Genomic DNA, 25889 nt, shown 5'->3' with positions numbered 1-25889 from the left:
GCACTTGTAACAAAACCATGTTTTTATTTGCATCTACATTTTCTTATGTTCTCTTTCCATGGAGGATGGACAGAAAGGCTCAAAGTGGGCACCAGCTTTCTTTCTTCACTGTTCAACTAATCAGACTCTCTTCCTCTGTTTTAATTTTTGATTTCCTCCTTTGCTAGGAAGATTCCTTGCATTCCTGTATGAAAGCCTCTCTCATGCCTCAGAGGTTCTCTGTTATAAATAAGAGAAGGAGAAAAACTGCTTATTCCATATTAAAATGCAGTGAGTTAATGATTTTTTTATCGTGCTAATAAATATTTCCAGGTATTTCAATCCAAGTTGTATGTCCTACGTCAATTCTCTCGAGCAAAATACAGACAATGCAATTAATATTCAGTATTGACCTGTATTTTTTCATGATTTTGGACATTTGGGATTCTCTTGTCATTTTCAACTGAATATTTTCTTCCTAATCCTTAGACCTTGCGTTGATATTTATGCATTCACAGTTGCTTCTGTTGTTTTATTCAAGCCACTTAAAATTACAGTTTACAGTTTACTAGGCTGTACATAGACAATATATTAATCTCTCTCAGAGTAATACAAATACTAAATAAATACTGCATGAGCAATGCTCAGAATTCAGGGCAAATGCAAAATTAACAGTTTTGTGTGATAAAGCGACATAAATTTCCATATGCTGGCAATAAAAGGACCATAATTTTTCTTTATTATCTTTGAAAACATATTTTAGATCATTAGAACCCTATTCCAGTAGGCTAATACATCTTACCTGTCATTTGTAATTACGCAGTTTAATGAATTTGGGATTTAGACATAGCTAATTATCTGCCTGAATCCACAAATCACCTATATCATGTGTGCAAATGATTTGGGGTATAAAAGTTATAGAAATAAATGTTGGGAAAGAATCCAGCCATGCCTCAGTTTTGGATACAGTAGAAGTATTGTATCTGGATACAGTATAAGGATATACTATATACTTTGGCTCTGATCCTGCAGTGTACTTAAATCAGGGGGAAATATCTCAGGCTTTTAAAAGCAACAAATGAAATCAAAACTTTTTCTTATAACTAGTGGGGGTATGTACAGTGAGTAGGTGTTTTTATCACGTATCACAGTCACGGTTTTGTCTTTGGCACAGTCTTCTGCACTGCCCAGAGGTGATTCTTTTCATGGCACCTTGATTTTTGAACTTTCAAGCACGCATGCCTATCAGGTTTCCGCATTTTTTTTCCACGACCAGATGAACGAGAAGCTCTGCAATAGCGCCCTCAGCTTTTTCACGGAATCACAGAACAGTTTCAGTCGGAAGGGACTTTAAAGACCATCTAGTTTCGGGTGTTACCCTTACATGTAACGAATACTCTGGTTAATGTACTTTGTGTTTGCCATGTTTACTCATATCCTCACCCAATCTCTCTGGTGTTTTGCTAAGTCTTCAGCCAGCTGTGTTTAACAACTTCACTGCTAACTTGTACCTCCTGTACCCTCTGTTCTGCTGGCAGGCTGAAATGGCAGTGCGAGCCACAAATGTTGCTGTTGGTGTGGAAGCCCCGGGCTGCACCGGGACGCGTGTATCTGTCCCTGTCCCGAGGAGGTGCAGACACGATTTTGGCAAGTGCTCTGGTCCCTGTGGGCTCTGTGGTGTCTCGGCACAGAGCCAGGGCTGTCCCTCTGCCACACGCCCCATGTCGTCTCTGCTCTTAAGTTTCTTCAGCTACCAGGAATAATAAAAAAAAATATATTCCTGATTAATTGAACGAATTGATTCTTCGCCTGTGCTAAGCACACAGCTTATTTAACGCAGCTTTATTTTCACGGAATCAATTAGGTTGGAAAAGACCCGAGATTATCGGTCCCGACCTGTGACCGAACACCAACGTGTCAACCAGATCGCGGCACTGAGTGACACACCCAGTTTTTCCTTAGCCACTCCAGCACCTCCCCGGGCAGTCCATTCCAACGTCTAAACACCCCTTCTGTGAAGAAATTGCTCTGCCTAATATTCAGCCTAAATCTGCCCTGGCGCAGTTTATGCCTCTCGTCCCGTCGCTGGTTGCCTCGGTGAAGAGGCTGACCCCCACCCGGCTACACCCTCCTTTCAGGGAATTGCAGAGTGATAACGTCACTCTTCAAGATCTTAAGCCTCTTCTCCTTAGATAACTCTGGGGCTCTCTGTTACCTTCCCTAGCAGTGCCACCAAGTGACGGGCCGGGCAGCAGGCCGTGTTCCCCACGGCCGTGTGACGGCTCGGGGCGCGCCCCAGGCTCCGGGCACAGCGCCCAGCTGAGCGCCGCCAGCCCGCCTTCCTCACGGCACAGTGGAAAAAACGGAGCATTAAAAAGAAAAAATAGCGATGTTTATTAAAAGCAAGTCCCGGCAGGGCCCGCCCGCTCTGCCGGGCCCGCCCGACGACTAACGGTGCCGTGCCCAACCTCCGCCCCGGGGAGCGGCCGCGCTGCGCGGCCACGGGGACACGGGGCAGGCCGGGCCGGGCGGTGCCGCCCGGGGATCCCGGGGTGGGCAGGGCGAGGCTGCCAGCTGCGGGCGGCCCGGAGCCCGCTGTCAGTCGCCGCTGCAGGAGGACCGTGTGGCTGGGGCAGGCGCGGCCCCGCTGTGACAGCCCCGGCGAGCACCATGCTACCCACCCGGTAAGGCGGCCCTTCCTCCGGTCCGGGTGGGGAATGGCGGCCGGGACAGACGGTGCCCCGGCGGGCCCGGGCCTGGGCAGGGGAGCCCGTGGCCCAGCCCTGGACCCGCGTCCGCGCCGCGCCCCGCCGTGAGGGGCTCGGGGCGCGGCCAGGGCGGGGCACCCCGAAACGCGGGCAGCGCCGCGGGCAGTGCCGGGCCGGGCTGGGGCACCGGGGCGCTCTGGGGCACCGGGCCGGGCTGGGGCAGCGGGCCGGGCTGGGGCACCGGGGCGCGCTGGGGCACCGGGCCGGGCTGGGGCACCGGGCCGGGCTGGGGCACCGGGGCGCGCTGGGGCACCGGGCCGGGCTGGGGCACCGGGCGTGGGGCGGCCGTGCGGGGTGCGGCTGCAGCGGGAAGGGGTGTGCTGCCCGTGCCGTGACACACCGAGCTCAGAGGCTGCAGGAATCACAGAGGCGTTCCACCATCGCTGTTCACGTCATTCCTGGTGCATACGGGACTCGGCTGCCTTCAGAGTTTGTTTTTTTTTTTTCGTGTGTGTGTTTGTGTTCTCTTGTACTCTCTTAAGGTCTCCGTTTGTATCTGCAGACAGTGAAAGCTTGTGTGTACGTGGTATATATGTGTACGTGAAGAGGGAGAGAGAGATGTGTAGATGGCCTTGCTTTTCTGTTGGTGCCTGAGGACCTGCCACCTTTCCTTTTCTGAGGTGGAACCCCAGTCTTAGAGGAGGAAAATTAAGGGGCCAGCAATCAATATTCCTTGCCAGGATGATGCTGTGAACTATCACAAGGTTTTATACACCCTCTGTGTGTTTCTGTGTTACCACAGTTATGCTTGCCTAGAGGAGTATGCTGGCTAGTACCTATTAGAACACTTAGTGAATTGTGGGTGGATTACATTCTCGGAAGGGTTTCATGGTTGTCCTTTCTTGCTTAATGGCTAAGAGGATTATATCCTACGCTTTAGGCTTTTTTTGAGTTGCTGCAGTACTAAGCCATGGAGGAGAAAACCAGGCTTAGCTGAATGCGACTGCTTGTGAGACCTTGTGAAATCCTTTTTGGTATATTCCACCTTCCACTGCTGTGCACACTGAATGCAGGAGAAGTGTATGGTTAGGGTAATGGATGATTTCCTAGAGGCACATGCACCCCATCTGTGTTAAGATGCTACAGGGTAGAAGCTGGTGTTGAGTCTAAATTGTCTCAGGGCATCTGGATAGTCAGTGAAGAGAACAGTTACTGCCAGTGAAGCATTCTTCTTTCCTGTTTTTATATAAGGAGAGGTGTCAGTTGGAATTTCAACTGTCTTGGAACCATTGCACTGATAGTATCTAGTTCTAAAAAACAAGCTGAAAATAAGGACTGGTGTTTCTGAAGGCACCAGCATAATTCCAAAATTAAATCCGAAATTATTTTCATGGGATTATTTTTAATGACACTAAACCTTTCTGCTCTGCCTATAGGTTGTGCATCATGAGGAAGCTTCCTTCTCTTCTGGCGAGGACACTCATTTCTGGGAGCAGTGCCGCCCCAGAGCTTCCTGACATGGCTAAAGGTAAAGTAAATGGCTGTAGTCCAGAAGATTTAATGATGTTATTTTTTCAGATGGTGTCCCTTCATGAATTAATATGTTTTGGATAATGAATGTGCCCTTACCTGTTAGCTCATGGTATAAGTGTTTAGGAAGCAGCAGAAAATCACTGTGTGTTTGGAAGTGAATGGCACAAATGCCTAATTCATGAAATTGCAAATTTAGAGGCTCCTCTAGTTCTTCAGCCTTGGCAGAGCTTGGTTCTTTTCTGGCAGGATAACTGCTGCTCAGCTTGGGTCTTGATAGAAGGTCAATGAAGTGCAGATAGGCACAATGAGACTGGAGAGAATGGCCAAGAAATGGGGAATTGAGTGGAAATAATACCATCCAGAACTTTTAATCTGTCAATCCTGTTAATTTTGCAAACTTGTAGAAATCTTTTAATCGGATCAGCAGCATTGCCTTGTGAAATTGCTCTTGTCTATAGAGCTTTGTGTTGAAAGTTTGTTTCAGTGCTCTAACAGTTATAAACCATAATGCTCCTGTTTCAGAAGCTTTTAAAAAGATTTTCTTGCATTCTAATCCCTTGTACTGAGAAAAGAGCAGAGGAAAAAGGCTGGAGCTGGGTACAAATAATTCCTTCATGGAATTCTGCTTATTTCTGAGATCTTTTTTTCCTTTGTTTTCTAAATAGAGGTCACCAACAGTTACTGGTTATCCAGTAAAAGACAAAATGAGGGTTATTTGTTAGGGTTGTTAGAGAACTTATTTTCATTGTTGTTAATTAATGGTGATTTAGGAGGTTAAAGGAGAGAAGCAAGGATACAGAATGTTGCATACTTGCAACTTGCCCTGGTTGTTTATTTGAATATTTGAAAATTATGCCATCTAGAAGTCCAGAAACACTATAGAAATAGTGTAAGAGTGAGGTCATCCTGGTACTCCACGGGGTACTAATGTTTTGTGGACTACAATAACTGTAAACATTTGAGATTCTGTTCCAAAATTGTTCAAAGTTTTGCTGATATGGAAACTATTGTACTGTTATGTAAACTATACCTTTAATTTGGTATCCATGCTTTCACAAAACATCAAATACTGTTTCTTACTAGTTTTTCACATGCTTCCTTTTCACAATTTTGGGTTCTGTTTTCAATGCCCTCACTTCTTCCATGGCTCTCCCAAAGGCTACATAAAGTGGGACTCTGGAATTTTCCTCTGAAGAAACTCTCATCCCACTTCCTGAAAAATGCTCCAGATCCTCTTTCCAAAGTTAACAGTGTTAGCCAACAGTACATGGTAGCCCTAAGTTTGAAGAACTATTTGGGATTACACTGCAAGCAGAAACCACAGAGACAATGGACAGGGAACTGGAAAACTGGCTTGAAAGGGAAGGACAAACTGAGTTAAAACAAAAAGACACTGGCTAAATCAGGCATTTAATTTACTGGCTGTAAATCAGGCAAGGATAGAGTGCCTGCAGTTACTAAAATTAAGGAACATGTGCCTAAACAGAACTGAAGCAGGTAGAACAATCAAGTAACTCCTTATTAGATGTAAATTGCATTGTTTCTTTTCATTGTTAATCTAACCTGTGTTTTGTACTCCACAGGACAGTCACCCATTCATGTGAATAATGGTGTGTTGTGGTAATTTGTACATATTAAAATATTTGCTATAACACTAAACTTACTCAGCTACTGTTTTTCCTTACTTTAGCATTGATGAAAAATGAAGTGCCAATATTCTTCTCTGTTGCCTTGCTTAAAACCCCTTTGCTTTTGGTGAATGGCCCTGGTCTTTACTGTGGCAGTGTTGTTTCACTAAATCTCTGTCAGCACACTCTGTCTGCAGTGCTGGATAAAATATTTCTGAGAGGCTTGTGGGATACAAAATCTCTCATGGCAGCAGCTCCCCCAGTGCTTGGATTCATTTTGGGCTTTGAATCTGTGTCCTTCACCCGAGCTCTGTACCAAAGCTGGTGGCCTGCCTGAAGCTGGCTGCAGCTGAGGAGGCACCAGCACGAGGGGCATGGATCTCACTGGCAGAGATGAGGGCAGGGATCTTGCCCAGCTGCCCTCCTTGTGTCCTTTTCACAGCACAGTGCAAAAGAACCTCAGACCCTGCTGCTCTGGCAGTGATGATCCACTGATCACAGTTTAGGAGATACTGTCAGTATGCTATGTGAGCACGATGGAGAAGTCCCATTGCTGTAACTGTTTTGCACAATTAAGACATTTGCCAGTTAAGAAAAGAAATAGCTTATAGATTTTTGTGCTTAATTTTCTTACTTAAATTTCTGTTGTTACTTACTTAAATTTCTAATATATAGAAGAGCAAAATAGTCTTCCCAGGAGGGAAAAAAGGAAAAAGTTAAAAGCTGTGTACTTATGAGCCATAAAATAGACTAGATTTGGCTTGGCAACATTTAGAAACAATTTACACTTTGTCCTTTTTATTGTTAAGATAAAAACTTTAATGTGTTCTCAGCCTGGAAAATATTTATTTTTATACCTAAAACCGAAATCAGATGTATTAAATGGGACTAACAGCTTAAATAGATTTTTGCAGGTTTGGACCTGAGATTTTTTTTTCAGAGCTTTTTACCTCTAAATTTAGAGTTGAAAAGGAAGATTAATTTAGTTTAAACAAAGAGAAAGTGCTGTTTATTTCCTGTTCATCCCAGCACAGTCTGCACACTGTTGAAGATTTGAGGTTTTGTGTTCTAGAAGCTGTAACAGTGTTTCTGCTAACACTGTACTGATCAAATGCATGCTGTGGCAGCTTCACAGGTGGGGTATGAGTAACAAGAAAGCAGTATCTGTTCTGTAAGCAAGACTGCTGCTGATTAAGGAAAATGGAATTAATACTCCTCTGTTTCCAAAAGAAATCAACTCTAGATTTTCAATCAGGTTCTTTCCTTGAAATTTTTTTCTTAGTTCTTAGAATTAGTAGTAGAAATATTCTAATTTCAAAACATGTTTTTAGCCTAAATTTGTGAAGAAATGAGGCCTAAGCAATCTATTTCTTGTCTTTGTCTGCCTATCTTCTTGTCCTCCTCTCCCTCCAGAACCTTTTGATGTCAGCCAAAACAGATGAACCACCAGTCTCAAAGAGAAATATATTTCCCAAATTTTGTGAAAAGTAGCTTCCAAACCATAGATTGTTAGGGTGCCAGAGCTGGTGCTGGGGTCAGGCACAGACCCTGGTGCTTGCTGGCTCTTGGTGAGTCCCTGCATCCTTGTGCTGCCTGGCAGTCATTCCCTTGCCTGCCTCTGGCTCAGGCTGCTGCTTCTCCAGCAGGCAGGCAGAGCAGAAACAGGCTGGGAGTGTGGGGCCAGGGGCTGGGGGCTGCAGGGGAAGGAGCAGGGAAGGGCAGGTTTGGGGTGTAGCAGCAGTGGTGGTGTGGGGGGACTTGGGCAGAAGCTGAAGTGGCTGAGGAGGAGGGAACAGAGCTGAGTGGATCTGACTGAGAGAGTGGAATATGATGTAAATTCCAGGAATTCAGCTAGACTCGCTCCATGGTTTATAGGTCAGCTTGCTGATCAGTGTGAATACTCTGACCAGGCATTTAGCTTGAAAAATGCCAAGCCTGATAAAGGATCAGCTTGTGACTCACCAGCAGCCTCTTTCAAATTTGCCATGAAATTCTGTATATCTTTTGGTTGCCCTTCCTTGATACGTCCCAATATTTGAACCTCTTTGTATCAAAGATCATAGCAAATGGGTATGGAATCCATTCTATTCAATTTTCAGCTTCTATTCTGAGCTTGAGAATAGTGGCTGCTTGTTTTCAGGTGTTTCCAAATAGCCAACATTCACCTGCCCAACAGCCATGGAGTAGTTTGGTAGATTTGATGGGGCCTTAGCACACTTAATAATATCATCCAAGAAAGAGTAGAAAAGACACTTGTGTGGATCATTCTTGAAATTTAGGAAAAACTTGTGCAGAACTAGTAGTTCTAGAGCTGGTATTAACTCTGAGAGTGCAAACAGGGCCGGAATAAATTGTATAGACCCATGTTCAGTGTCTTAACACTGTGTTCTTTCAGACTGCTAAAAATTTGGGCTATGAAACCCTGGCAAGAACCAGTCTGCTGATACTGCCTGCCTGCCTTTGTGGGTGGGATTATTTAATTTGTATTCTCATTTCCTGTTTCCCAGCTGCACTGTTCCCTTTTAAGTTCTTTTATGACTTTCTGATTTGTGTTATCTCCAGTTTGTGTTTAGGCTATAATATTTTCACGTCAAAATTCCCCAATCTAATCTTGATCCATGCTGTCTTTCAGCTGTTAATTACCACTGGAGGTGACTGATTGTACTAACAAACACTCTTTGTTGACTGTATGCAATAAGCTATGGCATCATGTTACTCAACCCATTACTGTGATATGCCAACTAACAGCAGCAGTGAATTTGGCCAAACTTTTGTTACTGGGCTGCTATTTGCATGAATTTGCTTAATTTTCCTGTTCTGGGATGAGGATTGTGCCTCTTAACACCAGGCCACCTCATGTTTGTCACATGCTGAACTAAGCTTGATTTGCTTTGATTTTTTTTCTAGTGCGGAGCAAATTGAGGGATATAGTGGGAGCATCTACCAACTGGAGGTACAGTGTGCATTCCATGTATTTTACTTCATTTGTGAAACCAAGGTGGAGCTCAGGCTTGTGGAAGTTACCAATAGTAAACTTGCTGATGGGGAAGAAAAATATCCCACTAAAAGGTCATTGAAACAAGGCTTCTGAGCTGGTACTTTGTGGATTACAAACTTCTCAGATTCCTCTGTCAGAAACAAAATACCTGATCTTGGTGCTTACAGGATTGTCCTAGCTTTAAATCCAATGGGAGCCAGGAGCTGTGGAGTCTGGCTGTCAGTGCTGTGTTGCTGTTACCTCCTGAGTTGTCTCTAGGTGGATTGCCCACATTGTGAATTTATCCTGCACTGGATTCAGAGGCAGCTGAGTTTGTTCACTGTAGCAGGCTGCATTCTGAATGGCACCCATCTCTCTTTGGAAAATGGTCAGCTTGGGTTTAGGGTCTCCTTAACCAGGAACATCTGAAGCATTTGCTTTGTCTGCTCTAATTTAATTTTTGATTAATTTACATATACTTGAAATAACTGCTGGTTTGGCTTTATTCAAGTTACTTTCCTCCCCTTCCATTCCATTGAATAAGTCAGAGTTGACTTTAGCCCTCTGCTGTTACAGTCTGGAAAAGTCAGTATAGCAGTCTGGAGGAATACACATTGCAGTTTGGTTGGTCCCATGTTTTTTGTTAATTTTGGCTGTGTTTGCTGAGGTGTCATTTCCTGCTTCGTTCAGTGATAAGGAAATGAAGAGAGGCTTGCCTGAGTGAGGTGTCTGATGTGTCCAGGCCTTCTGACTCAGTTTATTTAAACACAGCTTTAGGCATTCTAACAAAAATGCCTGAACCTGGGAAGCTGATTTTTGCTTAGTAAGAGTAGTATCTAAACATGAGGGGCTTGAACTTTTTATCAAGTCAAGTAGAAAGGGCTTTAGAAATTATAGGGCTTTATGAAAAAGCCTTTCCCACATCCCAGAATGGCTGAAGAGGAACAATGCCATGTGGAAATACCATTTGAAAATTGAGATTTTTAGAGTGCTCTGGTCAAGTCTGATTTTCCATGTATTTTTTTCCCCCCACTGTTTCCATCATGGAGGGAGAGCATACTGAGGCCAGGATCACCACAGCAGTGTTTTTCTGAGACAGGTATTTCTCTCATGCTGTACGAAATACAGCAGAAATGGTTTGCAGAGTACTGAATCCTTCAGCTACAGTGAAGAAGTAAAGCTGGAGAGACCACAGATAGGAGTGCCTGAGAATGACAGGTTTAATACAGAGAGGTTTGGTGGACATGGATTGTGTAGCCTTTGAGAGCCCACTTTAAAAATAGAGTGTCAGAGAGTTGATATATGTGGAGACTGGACAGCTGGGGATTTAACTGAGTTAGGTCACAGAATGACTAAAGAGGCAAATCTGAGGAACAGCTTGATAGGGGTCCTGAAAAGGGAGCTAGGGAAGGAGTGATGTACACATATCTGGAATGCTGGGAGAGAGGAGGGATGCATGTTGGAGGAACAGCTCTAACTGTTGATTTTGCTAAAAGGAGACTTTGGTTTCTGATTTCTCTTGTAAAGGCCAGTGGCATTTTGTGTTCATTATTAAAAATAAATACCTTGCTTATGTGTTTATTCTGGTTTAGTACTTAAATTGTAGTTTAAACTATTAATGTGTTCATTGTTAGAGATAGTCTAGATGGAGTTGTGGTCATTTCAGAAATATATAAACATTCCTCAGAATGTTTAGGGCAGGTACTACTTAATATTAAGATAAATTAACATTGCTGTATGACTAGTACTGCAGTGTGTAACAGTATTTGTCTGTTGAAAAATGTTACTGCATTGAGCCTAATACTTCTGCATATTGAAGAGCACATTCTGAAGTGGAAGAAAAGAATTCTGCTGCTGACCTCAGAGGAACCAGGATAGAGCTGGTGAAAACAGAATATAATTAAATTTTTATTGTTAGGGTTTTTGTATTTGTAGACAAATTTCTGATTTACTTTCTGGTTAATTTCTTTGAAGCCTTTCACTGAAAAACCTTGGAAAAAACTTTTTAAAAAAGCATGAAGAGGCATCATCTTGGACCTTGCACCTTACTTTAGCAATCCAGTCATTCCATTCCTGTGCAGTGGCATGACTTTAAACATTAAGCCTCTGCTGGAGATTGTTATCCTTCTGTTTCCTCTGAACTCCATGGTAGTCATGTTGCCCAGATGAAGAAACCACATCTCATGTTTAAAACAAACAAACAAATGAAACAAACTCAAGTTTTCTGCTTGACTTTCACTCTCTTTGATCATGGATTATTTGTATTTCCCCAGAACTTATTAAACAGAAAAGAGGGAATATAAATACCTTGAAGCTTGACTTTCTGAAATAACACTCAAGCCAAGTAAGCCTTCATATTAAGTGGGTAATACCCAGAATTCATCCAAAGTCAAAACTTAAGACAAAATTTCTTTTTGGTGAAAAGGTTTTCTGTTGTTTTTATTTATTTTTTTAATTGGTTTTGTTAAACACAGTGTCACTGAAATCTCAGCAATGCAGCAAGCACAGCTTGAAGGAATGGCATGCATCCAGAAATTTACCATTAAGTTTGGTTGCTTAGTGTTTCATGCATTCTCCTGCTCCATGAAATGGATCTATAGTTTTGCTTCGTGCTTGGCTTCATACCAGAACTGTTGCATGTTTAACCCTTAGGTTTTTAATAGATGGGTGTTGATTCTAGGGATGCTATGAAATGCTTGCTTTATTCAGTCAGGTTGCACTGTTAAGGGGAGGGAACTTTGGACAGGTAAGAGAGCATGTTGGGCAAGACTGTTACATCTTGTCAACTCCTGTGCAAGGAGTCAGCTTGGTAGACTGGAAAGAAGGGACAGTAAGTTGCACCCTGCTCCATTGTGAGAATTGCAGCCCCTCTGAGTTGGTGGTGCTGGAAAAGCGGCTCTGAAGGAATTGTTCTTCCTTTTCTGTGTTATTTCTTTCTGTAACTTTCCTGTATAATTTTAGGATGTCTGGGTAGGAAGAGAGAGAAGTAGGTTAGTTTTCTTTGTCTTTTATCTTGCCGTTAGAACTCACCTGTTTGATGCTGCAAAGGGGGAACTCACCTGTGGATGATGGCAGGTCTTAGCAGATTAGTTCTCTTGTTCTTAGTGCTAGCCAACACTGTACATCTACTTTACTTCTTGGGAGAGATTGGAAATTGATGGTCAGTTCTTTAAAATTGGCAATGTGGGAAGATTTGTGATACTGTAGCTCTGGGAGACATGAATAGGCACAAAATCTCATATGTTGAATTACATGTGGTTTGTCCTTTTCAAGGGGAATGATTTTGGTAGCATTCAGAATTAGATGCATTTTGTTCATCTCATTAATATGAAGTATGTGCTTACCACTTGTACACAACCTACTTCAAAGATTTCTGCAGTGGTCTTGCTTAGCATCTCTCATTTTGTGCATTTCACTTTCTTTTCAAGACACACTCACTGTCTTGCTATTTCTACTACTTTTTAGTTTTAACTTCAATAATCAATTGAGGTGACATCTTTTAGTTAGGGTTTGAGTTCTCTTCTTCTGCTTCAGAATAAAGGGTTTTTTTTCTTACCAGGGATCATGTGCAAGCAATGCAAGAAAGAAAAGCTCTTCATACTTTACTGGCAAAACGGCAGGAAGATCTCCCTCCTAGGAGAATGAAGGATAGCTACTTGGAAGTTATTCTACCTTTAGGAAGTCAGCCTGAAATAAGAGAAAAGTACCTGAATGTACACAACAGCGTAAGGTAACAAAGCAACCGTGTTACACCTACTGGAAACTGTTAACTTCTGCTTGCCGTGTACGTCAGTATTGAATTGTCAAACCCCTCTATTGCAGGTTTGGAAGGATACTTGAGGATCTTGACAGTTTAGGAGGTATGTACCTATGCCCTTGTAAAGGCTGCACAAAGCGAGTTTGATTACTGCCCAGCACTGGTTGGTGTGACACACAGGATGACTTTGGAGGGAAAGCCATAATTCTGCCATCTCAGAAGGGAAGGAAAAAAGGAAGACACTGGTACTGAAAGAGAAGGAAGGATGATAAAGAACAGATGGAAGCAAAATTGTTCGGCTTCCTGCCTCTGTCACATTTTTAAAGGACCAGCTGCAAAAATAATTTACTGAACAGTGGTCCTAGATTATGAATTTGCATTGAGTGTGAACTCAGAGGAAATTTGCAGAGTGCGTATTGAAAATGAAAATTTACTGTTTTTTAATCTTAAAAAAAAACCTCAACAAAAACTGCCCAAAACACCAACAGTTTATGAGATACAAATATTTTAATCTTCCCTTTGGGGAGAAGAGAGCAAAGCCTGGAAAGAATGTACTGTATCCATTGAGAACAAATTAAAAACAATTGGTGTATCTGCAAATTATTGTTAAGAATAAAACCAACTCAATTATTTCATGAGTTAGCTTTCTAAATTTTTTTCTCCTTTTACTTTATTTGTGGTCTTTAAAAGTTCACCATCTTTTTCTTTTGTATTATAAATGTGGGGTTAATAGAACTAGGAAATACCTTTTCTTAAAACATCACCAGGTGACTTCCTCCTTCATCCGAGTTCCATAGCTGGTTGGGAGATTTTTGATGGAGGTTTTTTACAAAGAATTAAGTGTTTATTAAGGGAAACTTATGAATAGGACATATTTTTTCTGTTCCTTCTGAGAGTCCAGATGGACAAAATTGAGGAAGGCAGAGAAAGAAATGAATGCTTGTGTATTGAGGAGAGATGAAATAGCTGCATGACTGGTGTTTCTTCCTGGGTGGTGGAAGATACTGGTTTATCTTTCCTGAATTAGGAAAGGAGACTTCAAACTGTTGGCTACTCTGCATTGTTAGAGATAAGCCTGTTTTTCTTTCTGTGCCTTGTTTGATGTCCTCAGAAATCTGTGAAAATCTAATTTTTTTCCTGTGACAGCACAGAATGTCTTTGCCTTATTTGCAGTCATACTGGGCTCCAGTCAGCTCCGCTGGGGATGTATTGTTTTGGATAATCAAGATTCAGTTAAACAATATTCAGGGTGGTCATATTGATATAATAGGTTGATAGGCTTAACAGGTTTTAGAATTGTGACTTCAGTAAACATAGGGAAAAAAATCTTAGCTTACTTGGAAGGCTAGAGATCTTCCAGATCACAGATGACAGAATGTTCTGGTTTGGAAGGGCCCCACAAGGATCATCAACTCCAGCTCTGACGTGAATGGTTCATATGGGGATTCCTTCTCTCTTATCTCATTAAGTACAAGACAGATATTTTTGATAATGAAGATCTGTGTTGAATGAAAATTACACAAACATTAGAAAAAAACCCATCTTCGCAGCATTGAATTACTCCAAGGAGTCTGTTTTCTGGGATGTGCTCTTATGAACAAGGCTAATTAGTTTAAATAGTGGTTTGGCTAGTAGTAATTGCAGTGTGATAAATACCTCTGACTATGGTTTCGTGCCTGTAAGGCATAGTTTATTTAATCTCCACTTCTTTAAAGGAATCAGTATTTTAAAAGTCCTCAGATAGCATGTATCCTTGGACAGCCTTCATGAAATAAAATAGAAGATAGGAAGAGTCTGAGACAGGGAGCTGCAGAGATAGAGCAAAGAGATTATGTTGGATTGGAAGTCAAGTGATGAGCTGGTTTGAAATGCTTAGTTAAATTTATCTTTGTAGTAAGTAAATATGCATAAAACTGAGACAGCAGCTTCTGTTTTCTTTACAGCAATCCCATGTGTTACATACATGAAGATGTGGAAGCTGTGCTCACCTATAGTAGGATACTTTAGTTTGTGTTTTCCAGGTACCTCCTATGCCTTGCAAAGATGACTTTGATCTGCTCTGCTTATGTTTTTATTAAAGAGCTGGGTCCATTTTTTATCTCTTCACAGTTCTTATTTGCTACACTCACACCAAGCAGGAAATGCAGCAAAGATCTCCTTTATCCATAGTTACAGCTCTGGTGGATAAAATCAGTAAGTGGCAACTAAGTAAAAAAAGTAGTTTCATCTGCTTGTCTTACTCTTTCATCAGCTACTGCCTTCCCATGGTTGTTATTGAGGATATCTTTTTCACTCCTGTTTAGTTCACTTCATCTTGTTTCAGCTTTGAAGTTTTCTGGCTTTTGTTGACAAGAAGTGGGTTTTGCTTTTCAGCATTTCATATATAATTTCTTTTCAAAATGCAACTTTCATGGTTCCTGCACTTTTGTGTTTAGTTCATTATTGAACAGTGTTTGTTCTGGTGGAGTTGGGCCTTGCTTGTGTTGCCTGTTCTGCTGAACACCCCACCTGTGTGCTTGCTTCCTGCTCCTGTTCTGGCTTCAGAAGTCTGCAGAGGCAGAAACTGCAGACAGAGCACTGTGGTCCCTTGCAACAACTGTCTTTTCTGGGTTGTCTTTGTGTGTGTTGCCACTTTCAGATCACATAAAGGTCCTGGAGGATCTGGCCTGTCTAGTATTAGTTGTGAGTGTTGTGTCTCCCTCCAGTAGCCCCTAATGTTTGTCTTGTAGATTTGTGCCAGAAGATTATACATCCAGACTGTGACATCAAATTCACAGGCAATGTTTCTTGGGTTGGGAAGACTTCCATGGAAGTGAAGATGCACATGCTGCAGGTTGGTTCCTGTGACTTCTCTCCATCTTAGGACAGGCAGGCGGTGCTTCAGGGGGAATTTACAAGAGCATATAGTGACAGGACAAGGGGGAATGACTTCAAACAGAGAGAACGAGTTTAGCTGAGATAGCGGGAAGAAATTATTTACTGTGAGGACAGCGAGGTACTGGAACAGGTTGTCCAGAGAAGCAGAGATGCCCCATCCCTGGAAGTGTTCAAGGCAGGGTTGGATAGGGCTTTGAGCCACCTGATCTGGGAAGGTGTCTCTGCCCATGGCAGGGGGATTGGAGCTGTATGTCTTTAAGGTTCTTTCTAACCCAAATCATTCTGTGATTCTATGATTCTGTGATATTTCAGGTAAACAGGGAAATTTTTTTAATTCAACTGTTCTCCTTAAGTCTCTGATGTAGAAGATAATGTTACACCTTTTTGTTCTGAACTCCTTACAGTGCTGGCATTACTGGCAATTTGGCATATCAAAAAAAAAAAGATATTTGTCAGAGTAAAGGTTAAGTGGGTCCTTTTGCAATGACTCTGTTGATTTCCTCCCCTCCCAGCTCAAAGTTTTAAATAAGCATTCCCTGGTCAATGTTTACATTGCAGAATTCCTGAAATGGAAAGTTTTAATTATTTCCTTATCTTTGACCTATTGTGACAAGTGTTGGAAATATTGACAGAATGTGAAACTAAGCAGAATTAACAGTATGGTTGAATAGTTTATGCTAACTAAATAGCTTGCTAAGCACATTTCCACATTTCCAGTTTTAGGATTCAGTAATGTATTTTCTCCTGTCTCTTTTAGCTCCTTGATGGTGATTACAGGCCTGTGTTAGATGCAACTTTTGTCATGGTGGCCCGGGACCCAGAGAATAAACGGTAATTTGTAGCACAGGAAAAGTTTCCTGACTTCTGCTGTGCTGAAAATGGCAAACATGGCAGCTTGCTCTGTATGTGTAGAAGCCATATAAGACAGGTGGTAAATAAACCACATAGGTGATGCTTTCTGCTGGCAAATATGAACCTTTTAGCAGTCGTGATACCAGGATTTGCTGGTAGTCTTGAGATCTGACCCTTTTTTAAAACAGATTTTTTTGTGTGTTTGAGTTACTGGTGTGAATGAACACAGAAGTGAATGAGCCTGCCAGAAACCCACCTGCATTCTAGTAGTTTGAATTCATGATTGAGTTTTGGTGGTTAAATAGTCTTTGAGTGAATAATACCATTAACTCCCTAATAGACACTTAATAGGTGTCATCAGAATAATTCAGGTTAAAACTTGCTTGTGTAACTAAGATGCGACTGGTAAGTATTCCTACAGAACTTAAAAAACTCTAGACACTTATTTTGCTATTTTCCTGGTTTTACTTTCTCTGTAATTCCTTAGTTATTACAATAAAAGGCTTCTTGGTTGCCATTTAGGTTTATGACTCCAGCATCAGAAAAATTGCCTGTAATTCTTACCTCTTTTCTATATAGCCTGCCCAACTAGCAGACATTCCTGTGTTTCTAATTAGTTTAAATAATTGCTTGTATTTAACAAAGATTTGTGTAATGAAGGGGTTTTACTTGATATAATTATGTGGCCCTGATAACATTAGAAGTAGTTTCTAGGTTTATTTTCTTCAGATTTTTCTAGAACCAGTGAATACACTATACATAAAGAAGACAAATGATACTGTGGTTCCCATTTTAAAGACTAATTTTTCAAAATATCATCATCAAATCTGATGTAATTATACAGCAGCAGATTGACTGAGGCCCAGCCTACATGGACTTGTGCAGATAGATGCAAACTTCAGCAGCTGTTGTACAAGCCACAGGCCAGCTGTGTTTTGGAAGCTTTCTGGCCATATAAGGAGGGATTTATGTGAGGTCAAAACCCTTCAGAGAGGTACAGGATGTGTTAGGTTGGCTGTAGCCCTACAGAAACAGGGTTGTGTGGCTTTGGGACCATAGCAAACTTGCGTCTCAGCAGCTTGGGGCTTGGCCAGGAAAGCTGATGTAGAAGTCTGCTGAGCTGAGGGGAAATGAGCTCTGTGATGGAGAAGGAGCTGGTGGATTTCCAAAATCTAGAGGTTTAACAAACCAGGAAAGATCAGTTTGTTCTAAGAGCAAAGCTCCTCTCTGCCTCTTGTTGCCGCCCCAGGTAAAGGCTTGGGGAGAGGTGAATTGTTCAGCAGGTCTGTGTGTGTGTGTGTGCATGTATGTATATGTATGTTGTTCTCAACTTTTGTGTAAATGTTGAAAGTTGAAAAATAATAATTAGAAATTATGGGGAAGAACACCTCTTGAAAACAAGTGTTTGTTTCTGCTTGTGCAAATAATTAAATGTTATATAATTAGGTTAAAGTAAACTTATCTGTGCGGTAAAATAAACATAGAAATGTTGTGCTCAGGGCATGTCATAATCTTTGATAAGTGGTACACGTGGTGAACAGCTTTTGGCTGTTGATAAGGCTGTCAAGGGAACGTGTACATTATAAAAACATTTGCTAGCTATGGCACTGTGCTTCTTCTATTCCATGAGGAATGGTACCAATCAGGTTTTGGTTTAGGCTATCCTAGGTCATCATGTTCTCATTTGCTACGTTTCTGAACAGCTTTCTTCTTGAACAATCTTCATTATAATTTATGAGTACAATTTTAGCTTCTTGAGAACCATAGATGTGTCTCTTTCTCTTTCCCGATTGCACTAGTTAACTCCCTCTTCAGAGTTAAAGCTAATCTGATGTTTGTTGGCAGCCATATTTATTTTTATCATATAACCTGAAGTTTGTAATTTCATCTTGTACTGTATATGTAAGCAAAAAATGGAAGACTAATAATGTATTTACAGGACAAATTCTTGTAAAGTTTGTGACTTTAAAAAATCCTTCCTGTCCATAGGCCAGCATTTGTTAATCCACTCATTCCTGAGAGCCCTGAGGAGGAAGAAATCTTCAAGCAAGGGGAATGTATGTCATATTTCCTGGTAGTATGCACATCTGCCTAGGTTTCAACTTAACAGCTGGGAGGAAGCAAAGTTCAGGAGTTCTGCTACTTAAAGTTAGCAGGATGCTCCCTCTGCTTTGGATCTGAGTGCAGCACAGGGGCTCCGGCCAACTGATTACCTCATGTGGGCCTGCAGGACATCACACCTTCTCACCTGTCTGTGTGCCCATGTTCCTTTTGGAAAGAAACTCAGGAAAAGAAAAGTGGGAGAGCAGGGGCAAGAGCATGTAGCTCCATCCTTATTTGTTTGAAACTGGTGTTTTAAAGTGGAGAATTAGAAAAACACTGAAGTCTAAATAAACTGGACAGAAGATCTTTCAAGCTAAAATTTCAATCACTGAAGCCTATGGTAATGAGTTCTGTCATAAACTTCCATTCTTGTACTGTTGGTAAAACCTGAAGCTGATTGTCCTTTAGGGTTTCTTGTTAGATACTTTGTGAGTACTCACTCTTGTGAGTACTTTGAGGGCAATACTCAAGTTTTCTGTAGAAACAGTGTGTGGGTGTCATAAAATATGTGTAGGAGTTCTTCATTGCATTGGTGAGGTATTAGTAAACGTCTGCTTTATTTTTATTTCACTGCAGTCAATTGTAAAAGCCAGATTTCTCTTTGGGTCTATAGGACCATGAAGTTACAGCTTTTAACATACAGGGGAAAAGGAAAAATGGAAAAGACAGTTGATTTCAGGTTAAAATCATCAGATCCATTATTTGTTTTTTCTTTGAACTTTAATACTATGGGGTTTTAAATTTTTTTTTTTTATATTCAGTGAACAAGTTGAAGAGGATTGAATTCAGCACTGCTTCCTTACTGAAAATGGCTCCCACTGCAGAAGAAAGAAACATTGTGCATGACATATTCCTTAATACACTGGACACGAGGCAAGAAGGGGGGGGCGGTGAAGGAGAACTGAAATCTTGTGAAAGAGAACTGAAATCTTGTGAAAGAGAAAAGTGTCTTTTGAGTGGGTGCTTTTAACAGGGTAGTCTGGAACAAATGCACATTTAAATTCTGTGGCAGTTTATTTGAAATGCAGGTACGACCTTTAATATGACATCTGCAGCTCTTAGAAGAGTCTTCTGTTGTTCTAAAAAAGCTATTAGGAATAATTCTAGGAAAAAAGTTAATGATGTTTAACCAGATAAGAGAATGGAATGGTTTTGCAGTCATGACTTGCACAATCAGTTTTCTGCCATGATACCTAATTTAAAAATCAGTGAGGACAGGAATTCGCCACCTTTTAACCAAATAACCTAGCAATGTGTTTTAAGTAGAATACCTGGCAGCATTATTTGAGGGAGTTGTTAGCATACTTCTCTTATACTTGAGATTGGTGTGAAGTCACCTGATGCCAATAGTGATAGAACAACGTCTAATGACTTTAATGTGGTATTGTATTTGTGATAATTTATAATTTCTTTAACTTCATTGCCTATACAGTTGATATTTTAAAAGCTGTTTACTAAAGGCAGACCTGCTTTCCCTTACAATTAGGAATTGTACTTTGTACACATTCTGTTTGGGTTTGAAAACTTCAAAAACCATCTGCATTGTTTGATGTTGAATTATTCTATTAGCTCACCATGTGCTTTTATTTCCTATTATGACTTGAAAAACAGAGCAAGGGCTTTTCTGACAAAGTGTGCACTTTGTGGTTGTGATTCATCTTTTCTTTCATGTACCTTTCTCAAGCCTCTTTATTCACATAAACTTGAACATTATCAAAAGTTTTTGAAAGATCAGGAGCATAGGTTTATTGCAGTAACAAATCAAAGACAGTTTTAGATAAGGCTTCAAGGTCAGCTGGAACAGTGTTTAGTGATACCATATCTGTTTTGGGTTTATTTTGGTGTTCTGTGTTTTTGTAGGTTTTTTAGGATGTGTCTGCATTTGCTATTTATATTTTTTTGGCTTGCTGAATTCTTCTAATTCTGTGGATTATAAAGTTTGTTGTCTCTTCCAAAGGACAGTGAGTTTCCGGAGTCGTAAATTACCACCCAATTCAGTGTGGATGGAAGATGCAAAGCTAAAAGGCCTGCAGATTTGCCATCCTGAGGTATTTTGAAAAATACTAATGAATTACAGAAAGTTACTTAAGAAGTAACTTTGAGAGGGAATTTTTACTAGGACATGTAGTGACAGGACAAAGGGTAATGGCTTTACACTGAAAGAGGAGAGGTTTAGAATAGGTATTAGGAAGAAATTTTTTACTGTGATTGTGGTAAGGCTCTGGAACAGGTTGCCCAGAGAATTTGTGGGTGCCCCATCCTTGGAAATGTTCAGAGCCAGACTGAGAGGGGCTCTGAGCAACCTGGTCTAGTGCAAGGTGTCCCTGCTCGTGGCAGAGAGGTTGGAACTAGATGTCTTTAAGATCCCTTCCAACCCAAACTATTCTATGATTATGAGTTTTGGCCTAAGATTAGTCAAACCATTACTTTGTTTGGCTTCTGCAGTCCTTGCAATTTAGAGCCTAGTTTCTTTTGCCACTTTTTTGTTATTTGTATGGATTACCACTGCAAAATGGATGATTTTTAATGACCTTGTTTTCTTACCAGGCTGTTCCTTCTGTGTAAAGAAATTCCTTTGCAAAGTGTTAGCAAAAAGTTTGGCCTTTGGTTGCTGATACAATTTTGAGTTGTTATCTTATGCTGTCATATTAGTCAGATGAGCTCCTATTAAGTAAAGTTGCCTTGGGCATTTTGAATTTTACATACATATTTCAGTAGTGCTCTTTATATATTCAGGTGTTGGGACTTCTGTTAAATACTGTGGGATGAAGTGCAGACTTCAGCACAAGGCTTTGAAAAGAATTTGGTGTTTGTTTCTATGTACAGGAACGGAACATCTTCAATAGGATCTTCGGGGGGTTTCTCATGAGAAAGGCATTTGAACTGGGATGGGCAACTGCTTGCAGCTATGGGTGAGTTTTGGACCTGCAGTATTTATATAATCCAGAGCATTTTGCTCATACACAGAGGTTGGGAACCCAGGCTAACCAACCTAATGACAGACTGAGCTGAAAAAATGTCAGTGTCTGGTAGAACCATGCACTATTAGTGCACAGTGCTGCTTTACTTGGAGCATCTATCATATTTACTGAGAGATGGGCATCTTGCTTCTTGGACCTTGGGTTTTAAGATTACTTGTCAAGATAGAAAACACATCCATTTTCTGTTTCTTTATATCTTACCAAGCTGTTGAGATGGAGTTTTTAACCATATAACATTTTCATTCTATCAAATAAATATTACATCTTTTCATTCAGTACACAAGAGGAGTGGGTTCTAAGCTTCTTTATTAACTGCTTGAGCTTAGGAAATGTTACTGAAGTCATCACCCAGCAAAGGGTCTATGTGTAAGTTTGATGGGGTATGCAAAGCCTGATACAAAGTTAAGTGGTTTGTGTCAGTGCTTGAAAAACTGAGGCCTGAGCAATGATGGCGTGAAGATTGTCTAGCAAGTGTAAGTCATAAGATACAATGCACTGCAATAATGTATCCTTAGAAAGTGTGTACTTCACTGGTGTGAGAGATTTCCTCCAGTGATGACATAACTCCTTAACACTTGCCGTAGCCTCTGTTTAAGGAAGAGATTTATTCTCTAGTAACCCTTCATCAAAATGCTGACAAGTAGATATTTTTAATTTCTGCAAACAACCTTTTATTCTTGAGAAGAAAATTCTCTTTTGCTTTTTCAGGAGTTCCAGACCTTTTATTGTATCTGTTGATGATATCATGTTTCAGAAGCCAGTTGAGGTTGGATCCTTACTGCTGCTTTCTGGGCAGGTAGGAGTTGATCTCCTTTTGAAAAGGAGCAGACCTTGTCTTTGCTGTCACCAGTGTTAATTACTGATAATGAACAATGTGTTATGGGAGTGCTTGACTTTTCTTGTTAAATGATATTATGAAATCTGTTACAGTCTTCAGCACTGGTGATCAATTACAAGCTCTAACTCTTGTTTTAACTGTGTAGGTCTGTTACACAGAAAAAAACTACATCCAGATTCGAGTACACAGTGAAGTTTACAATGCAATTACCAGGGAGCACCATACTACCAATATTTTCCATTTTACATTTATATCAGAAAATGAGGTCCCACGAGTTGTACCTAAGACATATGGAGGCAAGTATCCCATTAATATGTTGTCATCATAACTCTGTAAAAAAGAATAATTTTTTTCTCTTGGAACACTGGCCATTTTAATAGATGAACTATTGGCATTTAAATAATTTAACAGAATTTCATGGCAAACCACATAGATTTTATGCTTTGATGACAGTGTGGATTACTTCTTTCTTTTGCCAGCCTGTTTAGTTGTAGTTGCCCAGTATTGATACAAAGGTACTAATGTGGTTCTCTCTTTTCTCCACTTTATTTCAGAGTCCATGTTGTTTCTGGATGGGAAGCGACACTTCACTGCAGTCATGAAAGAAATCTGACAGGCACTGGGTGCAGCAGCAGCAGTGCAGCAGCAGCAGCAGTGCAGCAGCAGCAGTAGTGCAGCAGCATGCTGTCTTGGCAGGAGCTGTCACCTTGGTGGCTAATGGACAGGTGCTTGCAATACTCAAAGAAAAGCTCAACAACCACCCAAAATCAAACCAACCAAACCCCCAAACCAACCAAATCCAAACTCCACACCAAAACCTGCCTTTTCAGTACTCTTCATGTATCTGCATATATTTGGATTTTTTTATTCTTTACTACTAGAATTTGTTGAAATCTTTTACATGCCAATGCTACGAAAAGAGGCTGAAAAAATACAGTCTTAGGCTTTGGATAGACTCTGTCTACTTTGAGAGATCTCATGACAGCCTTTGCTGTCCTGTCACCATCTGCTGTCTTTCCCTTAATAGCTCTCCTTTATGTTTCCCTGATAAGGGATAGGAGTTCTGTCAGAAAAAGGTGTGCAATAAGTAGATACACACAGGTGAAGCAATTTTACCTACATTCTTGTGTAAATTAGATTAAGGGTCATAAATCTTCTCTGAACAAGGACACGTTCATCTAAGCAGCAGCAGAGGCTCAGAAGTTGCTGGTGTGTGCACAGTGGAAAGCAAGTGTTTCCCATCACTGGGGATTTTACAAGGTTATCGCAGCTTCTTTTTGGATGGTTTCATGTTTCCTTGGGAGGAAACTGATTTTTGCAATGAAATGAGGTGACTAGATGGTATTTTCTGACACTCTGTGTTCTTGCCAGTCTCTTCTGTTTTGTTTGTTTGTTTGTTTGTTTTAATATATAACTTAGTGAATTATTTCTCGTTGCTTGGAGACTAGATGTCTTGTTGGTGAGATTGGGTAGGACTGGGAAATGGCATTGTAGAACAGAACATTTTGGTTTATTGAGGACTGGGAACAAAAAGGTAAAATGCTGCCCAAGTGGGAATGGTGATATTTGGTACTGCAGTTAGAGGACTGAGAATCTGTGTTGAGCAACTCCCAGGTCAGCTGCTGAATGATGGGAGGGTCTTTATCCCACTGAGGGACGGTGTCCTCCTCAGCTGGATTATTTATCTGTTCCCTTGGTGGACTGTAGGGCAGCATGAGTATTGCACAGCTCTAAAGGTTTACCTGTGAAGGACAGAGAACTTCCCCAACCCAGGGGACACCATAGTGGTCATAACTATGGCAAATAAATAACAGCAACAGAGTACTTGATACTGAAGTGCTTCTGCTGTAATGGAGAAAGTTTTAATAATCTCCAATTTCTGGCACATAAAGCCCAATTTCATGAAATCAGGAAGCTGAGTGGATGGGAGGCATCAACTTTTATCAGGGAGTAGGTCACAAGCATGAAACCGGATCTCTGGTACCTTCACATCAAGATTGATGTCCTAACTGATCAGGACACCCAAAGAGGAGTTGGGCTCAGGTTAAATGGATGAAATGTGATGTCTTACAATACACAAGAAGAGATTCTGGCTTCCCTGTGAGGTTTGAAATATTTTGAAAAGATGATGCAGCAAATAGTAATTATGTTAATCAGCACAGATGCATGAAGCATGCTGATAAAATAAAGCAGCATGGTGAGCTTTTATTTCTGAGTAAGAAAGCCTGAGGCGGTCCCAATTAGGAGCAGTTTCCTTTGGTGCTAGGATGGCATGAAGTTCATGACCCCTAGCAGCTCTTTGCTATTCCTGTGAGGAACTGTAATTGAGCATTGTAATAATCAGCATGTTACACATCAGCCTTTCCTTCTTAAGATTCAGCTGCTGTATTGGATGGGTTAGATGGCTTTCCAGAGGAGGCACAGGGCTGTGGCCTGATCCAGAGCAGACTGATGCATTGCCCTCATGGTAAGCCCTTGGTTCCTTCCACAGAGTTTCTCTCTTCAGCCACACTCCAGTGCTGACTCAGCTCTATGACATCAAAAATCTTTTTCTTTAATGGTTATGATGCTGTGGAGATAAATCATATTTTCCTGGTTTTTACTTTTTAAAGCTGACTGTATTAGACTGACCACAAATAAAGAACTGAAATTGTATCTCAGATTCTTCCCCGTTGTTGCAGAGATCAATACTGACTGATAAAAAATAAATAGGAAAGCAGGAAATGAAAGGATCAGTTTCAGAACTATGTTTTACTGCTGAGTACCTGCAGGTTTTTATCACTGACCCAGTGATTCTACCCAGATCACTTTTTTATAACACATACAAGTTAAGGGGATACCAAATTCATCCTCTGGTGACTTTTCAGCTGCATTTAAAGATGAATTTATCATGATTTATAAATTCAGCCTTTGGGAAGGGGTTGGAGAGCAGAAGAGGTAATAGAGTATGGACAAAGGTGTGACTTCAGGACCTCTGGACACAGTGAAGAAAATGAATGCCACAAATGAAGATGCATAGAAGAATTGATGTGTTCTCAAAGTTCCTGGTAACTTAATCATATATCACAATGACAGTCATTACAGAATGTATGTACAGCCATACAGAATGTGTGTGTATATATATACATATGTTAAAGATACATGCTTTTCTGTTTATTGCTATATATATGTATTCATGTATTTTTTACTCCGAGATGGTAACTCCAAGCTGTCCCTCTCTGGTATCTTTATTCAAGGGTATGCATGCTGCTTTGTGCCTTTGTGTGTGTGTGAGAAAGATGTCAGATCTCACAGAATTAAAATATTTCAATGTAGTAATTCTTGTTGGGTTTGTGTTGCAACTTATATCCAGCCTGTCACTGCTGTAGGTGACTAACCATTACCACAGAAGCGTAAAGGAATTGCTAGAAAATCTTTTTATTTGTAGTAAGCTTATCTATATAATTAATTGACTGTGGCTCTGTAGCAGGAAGCAAATGTCTGTGCCTGTTGTTTCTTGGAATACAGTGAAGAGCAGGATTGCTTTCCCTTACCCTCGCACTTAATAGTGATGTAAGAGGAGATTTCTGTGTTATTGGCTGAACTCAGTGCCCAAAGGAGTGCCTTGTTTCAAATGTTTCTATTTTTCTGTGGCTAAAAAAGTACTAAAATTACTT

At 40.9% G+C, this 25889-nt stretch overlaps 1 protein-coding gene across 4 annotated transcripts; it reads left to right on the top strand.

Moving 5' to 3' along the window:
* Nucleotides 1-2314: 2314 nt before the first annotated feature.
* On the top strand, nt 2315-25551 carry ACOT9 (acyl-CoA thioesterase 9). Of its 4 annotated transcripts, none has more exons than XM_063392955.1 (16): nt 2315-2663; nt 4124-4215; nt 5804-5830; nt 8756-8801; nt 12385-12555; nt 12648-12685; nt 14692-14775; nt 15312-15415; nt 16217-16290; nt 18301-18368; nt 19176-19287; nt 20372-20462; nt 21241-21326; nt 22104-22191; nt 22379-22529; nt 22788-25551. In XM_063392955.1, exons 1-16 carry the CDS (start codon nt 2650-2652, stop codon nt 22844-22846), a joined length of 1305 nt encoding a protein of 434 aa, XP_063249025.1. In that variant the 5' UTR covers nt 2315-2649; the 3' UTR covers nt 22847-25551. The 4 variants fall into 4 exon arrangements, with proteins under 4 accessions (XP_063249025.1, XP_063249026.1, XP_063249027.1 ...); XM_063392956.1 differs by lacking the exon at nt 2315-2663 and adding an exon at nt 3016-3176; XM_063392957.1 differs by lacking the exons at nt 2315-2663; nt 8756-8801.
* Nucleotides 25552-25889: the final 338 nt, after the last annotated feature.

This window comes from Prinia subflava, chromosome 3 (genome assembly GCF_021018805.1).
Source record: "Prinia subflava isolate CZ2003 ecotype Zambia chromosome 3, Cam_Psub_1.2, whole genome shotgun sequence".
Taxonomy (NCBI): Eukaryota; Metazoa; Chordata; class Aves; order Passeriformes; family Cisticolidae; genus Prinia; species Prinia subflava.
The sequence above is the reverse complement of the archived record's forward strand: the minus strand, read 5'-3'. Positions and strand labels throughout refer to the sequence as shown.

What these genes read in the sequence shown, in the direction of transcription:
- ACOT9 (XM_063392955.1), top strand. An exon ending in AGCTCTGGTGGATAAAATCA is followed by an intron (nt 14,776 to 15,311) that starts GTAAGTGGCAAC and finishes TTTGTCTTGTAG; the next exon opens with ATTTGTGCCAGAAGATTATA. An exon ending in TGTACCTAAGACATATGGAG is followed by an intron (nt 22,530 to 22,787) that starts GCAAGTATCCCA and finishes ACTTTATTTCAG; the next exon opens with AGTCCATGTTGTTTCTGGAT.